Here is a 9,730-nt window from a genome sequence, read left to right as displayed (position 1 = left end):
CCACCTCAGGCCTGGGCCAAGAGATCTCATCCCACATGATAAAGGCTACGAGACGGCCTCCAGAAGCGCTCACGGACAAGAAAGAGCTCAAGTCGGCCGGGTATGTAAAATGATGAAGAAAAAGAAATGCCGCTAGGTGCGCAGTCTATCGATTACCCAGTGTTCGAGACGAACGTGCTATGTGCCAATGTCGAAGTGTGACAAAACAAGATTCAAACGCAATGAACTCCCATCCGCTCGCCCTTGCAGGACAACGTCTCGATGCAGAGTCTTCAGACAAACTCGAGTCTTCCGAGTTCCGTGCCGCAACGTCATCCACAGATTCAGCTCATCAAAATTCCGCTCCATCGTGTCATCTCCTAGTTGCACCGTTGATCTGGCCGAATAGCTCAGAAGTTGGACGAAGCATTCACTTGCGTCGGTTGGTGGTAGCTCTCAAGGTTGGTCTGGAAGGGCGAACGGTTATTGTTGTTGGCAGTGGTGCCAGACATGGCATCAGACTTGGGCTCGCTGTTGAAAGCGCTGGTGCCAGCAGTGTTGTAGTCCATCAGGCCGTCATTCTCCTCCTGCCTCTTCTTGCGGTTGTGGATACGGAAGCCGACGAAAGCCAGAGCACCGAGAATGATGGCACCACCAACACCGACAACAACGCCAATGACAATATTGCGAGTCTTGGTGGGCATGCCGCCGCCGCTGCCGCCGTTGTTGTCGTTATCGGACAGGCCGGGGGTGCTGACCACGACGCTCTCGGAGGTCATGGAAGTCGTCTCACCCTGGGCGTTGGTCGTCACAAAGACGGTCTTAACGGTCGAGGTGACAGGCTCGGCGGTAGTCTGAGCGTCAGCAGCTGTGGTGGTCTCGTTGTCGCTTCCGTTCGTGGTGTTGTCGTTGTTGTTGTTGCCATTGTTGTTGTTGTTATCCTGGGCGCTGGACGTGGGGGCAGACTGGCCGCTGGAGGGAGAGGCCGAGGGGGCGGGTGTGGAGGTGGTGTCAGCGCCGCCTCCGTTGGCGGAGGTAGCCGGAGTGGAAGTAGCAGGAGTTGTGCTTGGGGCGGTAGTCGCAGGGGAGGAGCTCGTGGCGGCAGGCGTCGTGGTCGTTTCGGCGGCGCTCGTCGTCGTCTGCTGGGCTGCTGTGGACGGCGAGGCGGAGGGTACAACGGGAGTCGATGCCTCGGGCGCTACACTGGGGGAGTTGCCTGTATCCTGCCGCCTGACCACGGCATTCTGGTTGGGTCCCTCGACGTTGGGCGGGACAGCCTGAGCGACGGCGATGAAGCCGAGGGTCGCCAGGAGAAGGTGCATCAACCGAATGGCGTACATTGTTAATGACGTGTGTCGCCGAGTAGATGTGATACTGTGTAGAGGCTTCTACGATGTATCAAGGCTTCAGGGGCCGTCTGAGGGCAAGCAACGCCAGATGTCTGGGTTCGAGAGGAGGGTCGACAACTCAGACTCAAGGCGATGATGACAAGGCGACGGAAGGGGCGAAACTTCGTATGGCGATTGACGGGTGCCTTGACGACGGCGTGACAGAGCCGAAGGGCTGAACAATAAAAAAGTATATTAGAAATGGGGTGAGAGCGAGTGTAGGGAAGCCGAAGCAGGGGGATAGGAAAGGAAACAATCAAAGAAGACGTTTACTGTCGCGTGGACATGAATGGGTAGGGGCGGAGAGTGGTGAGAGGGATGGACAAGGTGAGGCAAGTCAGGCAGCGTAGGACTTTGACAGGACAGGCGGAGCGCACGGAGAGAATTCTCTCGGGGGTGTGGGAGAGTGGAGGCGCATGCGCAGCTGACGAGGAGCACTGTGCAGTCTAGGCGGTCCCGTTACGGCGCTAGGCTCCCCGTAGCCGTCCTTAGTGCTGTTGGTCCAGCGGCTTGGGTGGGCCACCAGGTGCTTCCATTCTCGTATTTTTGGCCCACCTCTGCAGATTAGGGGTCGTTGATTGGCTTTCCAGAACGTTGCCCTGGCTGCCTGGCACCCTCTCTGTCTGTGGGAGTGCAGGAGATGCAGAGCATCTGCGAGTGTCGAATCACTCCTGACACTGGGGGGGCACAAGAAACAATTCTGCAGTCGTTCGCACGTCAAACAAGCCACTTGCACTTGCGGTGGGACGAATGCCAGCACACACAAGCTTTTTTCCCCCAAACCCCCATCGACCGTCTGTCGGTTCGGGGCTCTGGGCGGCATTGTCCTTGGGGGCAGAGTGCCCAAGATGAGTTAGATCTCTTTGTCGGACCTTTGTCTTCACTTTGTCTATAGATAATCTCTTGCACTGCCTGGCCCACCGAAAATTGGGTCGACTTGAGTCAATCTGATCCCCCTGCTCACTCGGCCCGCTCAATGACGGAGCCTCTGGCCCATGTCAGTCGGTCTTCTGCATTCCAACGAGTTTCGATTGCGTGGGTGAGGACGTCTTTGCCGCCTCTCTACTGGCTACGTGGTGGACCTCCAAAACACCACCCATGCTGCTGACCTGCTCATCCTCTGCATGCCCGGAATGAACTTCATGCCATCTTCCTTGTAGTTGCGAGAGCTGCAGGCACACTGTTGACTGACTGGCGTGTTGGCGTTGGTGATGGGAACAAGGGCTGGCGGACTTCGTCTAGAAGCCAATTTTCAATCATAGAGATATATCCATGGCGAACGTTCCGCCCCTTATGCCAATCGCAATGTCGATGGCCAGCGATAGTCTGGCAGTGCATCAACAACCAAGTTTGGGGGCCTGAAGGGACACCAGCACTGCCGTCACTACATGTGCATGTACCACCATTACTTCAAGCCACATATTACCACTGCCAGCAAGATGCACGGCGATCTTGCCCCCATCACGGACCCTCCGAAGCTTCCACTGCCAGCAAAAGCCTGCTGCCCATCATTGACTGTGTGCAAGCGCGGCCCGCCAATCGTCCGCAGCCAACATTCGTCATTCCACCCCCACCAGAGACGAGCCCCTTCGCTCGACCACAGGCGAACAACGCAAGCCAACGTCGCCAGCAACATCGCGCGTCGCCCCAATCCCAACAAGGACCCCAATCACTCACGTACAGCTCTTGTCCCACGTCACTCACCACACCAGAAGATATTTTTTTCTAAAAGGTTCTCCTGATGCTATTCCTCCTCTGCCACTTCCTTCGTCCATGAGGTACCATTCCTTGCTGGATCACCACCCACCACCATCTGCAGCCAATAGCTTCGACTTTGGGTCATGCAAGACACGAGACGGGACATCAAACCTCCCCAACCACTACTGCACCTGATGAGCACTGGGTGCATCTTGCCTATGTCATCCACGGCAATTCCGACTCGTATCATGGCGCTTGAATTTTGCTCCTCTTCCACAGGCAAATGGTGCTCCGTATCGGCCTCTTCAGGTCTGGACCGTTCTGATAATGATGTGGATCCCTAGCCGCGCGCACTTCGCCGCGTCACTCAAAGTCGAGGTGTGCAGGCCTGCGTGGCCGGTGCATAGATTCCTTCAAGCTATGACTTTCTCGGCCGCGAGGCGTCAAAGTCGATGACTGGCGTGGTTTCCATCGCCACGATACCCAGCTCGGCTTCCAAATAGCGAGCTGCCATGTTGGGTGACGAGGGCCATCTGCCTCTACATCGTGATTCACTCAGGGTTTGCTTGAAATTCAGAGATCAATTTCGTCTCCCATCATGTGCTACACACCTCATTCGCGGCCCTGGATAAGTAATGAGCTAGAAGTTGAGAGGCTGATGCCATGACTGTCACTGCACTTATCAGGCAAGTCAGGGTTTCAGTCTGGGCGTGAACTGGTTCCCGGGTTTTAGGTCGATGACCAGATTGGCTGTGTCTGTTGGCAAGACATTATGGATTGCAGCGAAACTTGCTCTTCTAACTCCAAAATCATGGTTCACAACCCCCTCGTTACATGTCGTCGAGGCACCTAGAGCAGTGGTAATAGCGTGGGGTCAGATCACCAGAACATCCCTTACAGACTGTGCTGTAAATGTCCCTTACAGACTGTGTTATAAGTGCTAAATGTCTCTCACATGCGCCGGGACGGACTTACAAAAGGTGTGCCATTTGCGTGCGGGTTTTTCAATTGGCTTAGCATGCTTACCAAGACATTGCAGTGATTGGGTACGTCGCCTGACATCAACGACGGCGGTGTGACCAGCCGAACGTCGGCGTAGCTGGTTGTTAGGTTTTCTTTTACAAGGCCAATAACAATATAGACACTTGAAGGGACGCCAGTAAGAGATTTAGAGCGAGGGGGTTTACAGCAGATCCCCGCGGCATACTTTAGAAATTACGGGATGTTACCTTTCCTAGCACGGCAGGAGTTGATTGCGCAAGGGCATAGGAGGAAATAGCCACCGACCTGGTTCCTGTATGGAGGAGAAAGAAGAGGAAGCCAGTATCGGCTTATCAATTATCCTTGCCTGTCATCTTAATCAGGCAGCTTGGCTGCTCTAACAGACTGCCGGCGCCAGCAGAAGCGATTCCTCCTCCTCCACAACAACCCAGTCCCTGGCTTCACGATCATGGCCCTCGACTCACAACCATGCCGAGGATGCTGGATAACTCTGACGTCCATATGCACACACGCAAAGCCCTCGCTCTGCAACCTGATTCGAGCGCTTGAGCCCCACCGGTTGAAGTTCACTTAGGCTCCGGCTCGTGATCGAAAAGAGCAATTGACTCCTCCAGAAGATCATCATGCCGATCACTTGGCCGCGCCCTGACATCACCACCCCTCATTTGAGCGCGAAATTGGAAGCATGCATCGCCTGATTCGAGCACCTTCCCGGCCCGGATTCGGGATAACAGCACTGCCCTGAAGGCATTTTGGTCCGCTATGCTACCACTTGGCCTGCGGGGGAAGAGCCGATTTTGTACCTGGCCCTCCCCGGACGGCACTTCACGTCCCCGCATTCTACCCAGACTAGCCTGTTCGATTAGCTCCTACGCCTACGACCAAGGCACCTTCGCCATCGCGGGGGGCGCTTTTGCGGGGATGTCGGCCGCAACCCGTACACTCTGCATTCGCGCTTGTCTGTCCGTGGTGGCGCTCGGTACAGCTTCCCTGTTCCCATGGTCAAGACGCCGCGTCGGCCGAGCGCTTCTCGGTGCCATCTACACCGTCGCGTAGTCTGGCTCGCTCGCAATTGACGACTGCTTGCTTTAAGGCAATACGATCGACCTCATGTTGAGTCACGTATAAGAAGACCTGCCTCGGCGGGCCATCTCTCAGCATCTGGCCCAACTTTGCCCCTCCAGCAAAGTACTACATCTCCAGCAATCCTAGCCCAGCATGCAGCTCCGCTCGCCTTTTTCCTCGCCTCTTCTTCTTTTGGCCCTGGCCGACGTCAGTCTCGCAGCTCGCGCTGAGGAGGCTCTGGCCGCACTATCACTTGTCAACATCGGTGACGTCCGCGGAAACATTCACCTTCCCGCCGAGGCGGATGGTCTTGCCATCACTTGGCACAGCAGCAATGCCGATGTGCTGGCGACGGACGGCGTTGTGAAGCGCCAGTCTGCAACTGAGGAGGTCGTTTTGACGGCTTCTGTTGAATTCGAGGGGGCCCAGCACGAGCGCCAGTTCAACGCCTCGGTTCGTCAAGCCGTCCAGCTTGACGCTTTCGAGGCTTACGCCTTTTCCTACTTCACCGGCTCCAGCCTCGAGGGCGAGAACATCTTTTTCGCCGCGAGCAACGGTAATGATGCGCTCTCCTGGCAGGAACTGAACGGAGGCCAGCCCGTTCTGCGGTCCAAATATGGCACCAAAGGCCTGCGAGACCCCTTCATCATCCGTTCGCCCGAGGGCGATACCTTCTATATGATCGCTACCGACCTCTCCATCGGCAGCGGCACGTCCTGGGACTCCGCGGTCCGCCAGGGCAGCCTCTACCTCGAGGTCTGGGAATCAAATGACCTCATCAACTGGTCTGAGCAGCGCCACATCCTCGTCTCTCCCGAGACGGCCGGCAACACGTGGGCACCTGAGGCCTTTTGGGATGCCGAGAGCGGCTCCTACGCCGTCTTCTGGGCCTCTTCGCTCTATGCCGAGAACGATCCCCAGCACACGGGCAGCACGTATCACCGCATGCTGTACTCGTTGACGCGCGACTTTGTCACCTTTTCCGAGCCTAAGATCTGGCAGGATGCCGGAGACGCCCGCATCGACACGACCGTCCTCCAGGCTAACGGTGTTCTCTACCGCTTCACCAAAGATGAGGGCTCCGCCACCGGGTGCAGGGACATCATCCAGGAGACTTCCGACTCTCTGCTTGCAGGTATGGACGGCTGGACGACTCAGGCCAGCTGCATCGGACGCGATGCTGGTCTCAGTGCCGTTGAAGGCCCGACCGCCTTCCGGTCCAACCCCAACGACGTCAACGGCGACAAGTTCTACCTCTTTGCCGACGAGTATGGTGGCCGTGGCTACATTCCCCTCGAGACTACTGATCTGAACAACCCCGATTGGAAGGTTTCTGCATCATACAGCCTGCCTACGAGCCCGCGCCACGGTACCGTTATTGGCGTGACGGCCGCTGAGCACCAGGCTCTTGTCAGCGCTCTCAGCAACCGTCGGGCTCGCCGATCCAAGAACTCCAAAACTATCCGACAGGCTGCAGAGCCAGTCAGCCAATTCTGACTAGCCGACCGAACCCTGCTCAAGGTTGACCCGATCGTCAACGAAACGCTCCATACCGTCATCTTTCCTGTCGTCCCTGGCACCGATGTCACAAATCTCGCCCCCACCTTCGTCACGGCCGACGGTGTCAGTGCCTCGCCCGAGTCTGGCACGGCGGTAAATCTATCTTCCAAGGTGGTCTACACGATAACAAACAGCGATGGTTCAACAACCGAGTGGGCTCTCTCGGCCGTGGAGATGCGGAGCCCCGTGCTCCCCGGTCTCTGGGCCGACCCGAACATTGCCGTCTTCGACAACACATACTACCTTATGTGACGACGGATGGCTTCGAGGGCTGGGGCGGCAATGTGTTCTACTGGTGGAAATTGGCTGACCTCGTGTACTGGGCGCGCGGCGAGAAGCCCTTCCTGAAGCTCGATGGAGAGAACGGCAACGTGCCATGGGCGACGGGCAACGCATGGGCGCCAACGATTTTTTGGCGCGTCGTTTTATTACTACTTCTACTTCAGCGGACACAATGCTATCTACGACCGCAAGACGATCGGCGTGGCGGTGGCCGACCACCCTGAAGGGCCGTTCACGGCGGAACCAGAGGCGATGATTCTCAACGACGGAACGCCCAAGACGGGCCAGGCGATCGATCCAGCAACCTTTGAGGACCCCGAGACGGGCAAGTGGTACATATACTGGGGCAATGGTAACCCGGGCCTCGTGGCGGAGCTCGGCGATGACATGGTGTCGCTCAAGGCGGGCACGACACGGGTGTTGGAAGGACTCGTGGATTTCCGCGAGGGCGTCTTCATGAACTACCGTGACGGGGTGTATCATCTCACCTACTCGATCGACGATACGGGGTCGGTCAATTACCGCGTGGGATATGCGACAGCAGACAATGCCCTCGGCCCGTTCACATATCACGGTGTGATCCTCGAAAAGGATCCTTCGCAAGGCATCCTGGGCACGGGACACAGCTCCGTGCTCAATGTGCCCGGGACGGACGACTGGTACATTGTGTACCACCGATTCGGGATCCCTGGCGGCGGCGGGTTCCGGCGGGAGACGACGATTGACAGGCTTGAGATTGACGGCGAGACGGGGTTGTTCAAGAAGGTGACGCCGACGCTGGAGAGCGTGGGACCGCACAAGGTTCCTGTGGCGTGGTCAAGGCGACATTTCAGTTGGAGAGGATAGATGGACGAGCAAGCGAGGGGGAGGTGCTTTGACGTTTATTTGTACGCTGACGACGATTGTGATGATTTAAAATGGCTATTTTATTTTTCTCCCCCATTGATTGTGGCCCTCTTCCCCCCTTGGAGCGGTCAATCTCGAGTGAAGGATAATTTCTTTCTCGGTTTCGTGCCCATGTCTGTCGGGAGCTGGCCCCCACGTTCGGATCCGAGTCCGGGCCGTCACAGCTTGGCGATTCCGCCGCCCTGGCTCTGCCGCTGTGGTGGTCCAGTCTAGGGGGGGAAGGGCTGGGCGGCAGGGGGGCTGCTCAGATTGAGTAGTCGCATGGCCGGCTTCACAGCAAATCGCTACATCTGGACGGTCAGAGATGATCAGTGAGAGGATCGGTGGTACGAGATCGGACGGGGCAGCCGAGGTGATGGCACGGCAAGCACGTTCGGTAGCGAATAGATGGGAGAAGGGGGAGGCAAAGGCAGAGGATCAACGAGATGTGAAACGTCGCTCAGCCGACCACGCGACTTCGCGAGTCGTGGAGCGCGAGCACGCGAACGGGCATGGCCGACGGACAGCTGCCAGTCCAGCGACAGCAGGCAGGCCAAGACGCTGGGAAGTTCCTTTTTCACAACAGTCGGCGACCGAAGCGATAAGCAAGCGAGCGACGGGAGCGGGCATGACGGAAATGACATCAAGAAGGCATGGCTCATGCCGCGGATTGAAAGGCGCATGAGGGCGTCCGGGAAGAGGGTGGACGCCGGGATGGGGGGCCTCTCTCACTGGCGCGACTGTGCTGTTTGCTTGAAACTGGCCAAATTTCCGGCCAAGACCTTGGGGGGGGGGCATATTCTGAGGCAGGCGGGAGAGGCGCGCGTCAAACCTGGCAAGCCTCTTGCTGCTGATGGGTGATGAGTGATGAGTGACCAGTGATGACAGGATGGGTAAAGATAGCTTTGGGAGGGCTGACGAGGGTGCAGAACTTCAGACCGAAGAGAAGAGGGGTGAGGTTGGGGCGCTCGCTGTTTCAGTACATGCGGACACCTGAGACGATCCCTGTTCAGGGGGTTGTCGGCTCTCTTCTGTGGCTGTATACGGACAGTGAGCATGGCCTGAGGATCTCAACCTGGCCCTGGACATCCTGGAAGCTTCACCAGGGGACGGCTGGCGGGGGGGGTACGAGTGTTTTCTCGACAGGGAATCGTGGGGCCCAGAACTCGGCCGATGAGCCTCAACGTGGTTTAGACGACGGGCCACACCTGGCCTGTCCAATCGCCAACCTTGCCGCCAGCGCTGACACTTGCTCGCCTATGACCCCCCCTTGTGTCTTTGCGTGGCTCTTTTTGCGGGTATGACCAGGACCTGAGTGCCCACCGAGGCATCGTGATGAAGGAGCGAAGCCTTGCTCGGCCTGGTCTGACCAGCCGTTAGATTGGCTGTTGACAGAAAGGGGACGACCACGACAGGGATGCGACATGAGGTGAGCAAAGCAAGCATCGTGAAGGCTCCAAGACCGAGTTTGGCTATCTGATGGATGGCTTGCTCGTCTCTGAACCAGGGCCTGGCCTGGCCTGACCGAGTTGGTATAAGAGCCATCAACCCAGGCTGCTCGTTCTCCCAAGACGACCTCTCTTTGATTCATTCCCATCCAGCCCGTTTACATTTTTTTCGAGTTTCATTCTCTTACTCGTTCGTTCGCTCTGACATTCTTTACTGTGCTAGTCACAAGTCGTTCTTTCAAACAATCTCCAAGATATTCATTCTTTTTTTCATCGTATCCTCCAGGTAGATCACTGGACGATCCTTCACTTTTTTCTTCCGAAATAAACGAAACCAATCAACAAACCAAACCAAACCGAACAACCCCAACCGACAAGATGGCCTCCAAGATCCTGTCCCTCCTCTCCATCGTTGCCGCCGTC

The 9,730-nt window shown here is 57.0% G+C and overlaps 3 protein-coding genes across 3 annotated transcripts in view; 2 read left to right on the top strand and 1 right to left on the bottom strand.

Annotated features, from left to right (window-relative positions):
• Nucleotides 1-389: 389 nt before the first annotated feature.
• On the bottom strand, nucleotides 390-1,319 carry VDBG_01684 (predicted protein; the record flags this gene model as incomplete). The annotated part of the gene is made up of 1 exon (XM_003007450.1): nucleotides 390-1,319. One exon carries the CDS (start codon nucleotides 1,317-1,319, stop codon nucleotides 390-392), a length of 930 nt encoding a protein of 309 aa, XP_003007496.1.
• A 3,966-nt stretch (nucleotides 1,320-5,285) lies between these two features.
• On the top strand, nucleotides 5,286-7,820 carry VDBG_01683 (endo-1,4-beta-xylanase; the record flags this gene model as incomplete). The annotated part of the gene is made up of 3 exons (XM_003007449.1): nucleotides 5,286-6,614; nucleotides 6,654-6,940; nucleotides 7,139-7,820. The coding sequence occupies 3 exons, from the start codon at nucleotides 5,286-5,288 to the stop codon at nucleotides 7,818-7,820; spliced, it is 2,298 nt and encodes a 765-aa protein (XP_003007495.1).
• Nucleotides 7,821-9,685: 1,865 nt separating this feature from the next.
• VDBG_01682 (conserved hypothetical protein) overlaps nucleotides 9,686-9,730 on the top strand; it is a gene marked incomplete at both ends in the record, with an annotated part of 958 nt that continues 913 nt past the window's right edge. Inside the window, one exon of the mRNA XM_003007448.1 lies at nucleotides 9,686-9,727. Within this exon, the coding sequence (XP_003007494.1) occupies nucleotides 9,686-9,727 (42 nt within the window). The remainder of the gene's footprint in view (nucleotides 9,728-9,730) is intronic.

This window comes from Verticillium alfalfae, genomic scaffold (assembly GCF_000150825.1).
Source record: "Verticillium alfalfae VaMs.102 supercont1.2 genomic scaffold, whole genome shotgun sequence".
In the NCBI taxonomy this organism is placed as follows: domain Eukaryota; kingdom Fungi; phylum Ascomycota; class Sordariomycetes; order Glomerellales; family Plectosphaerellaceae; genus Verticillium; species Verticillium alfalfae.
This window is presented reverse-complemented; position numbering and strand designations above follow the sequence as displayed.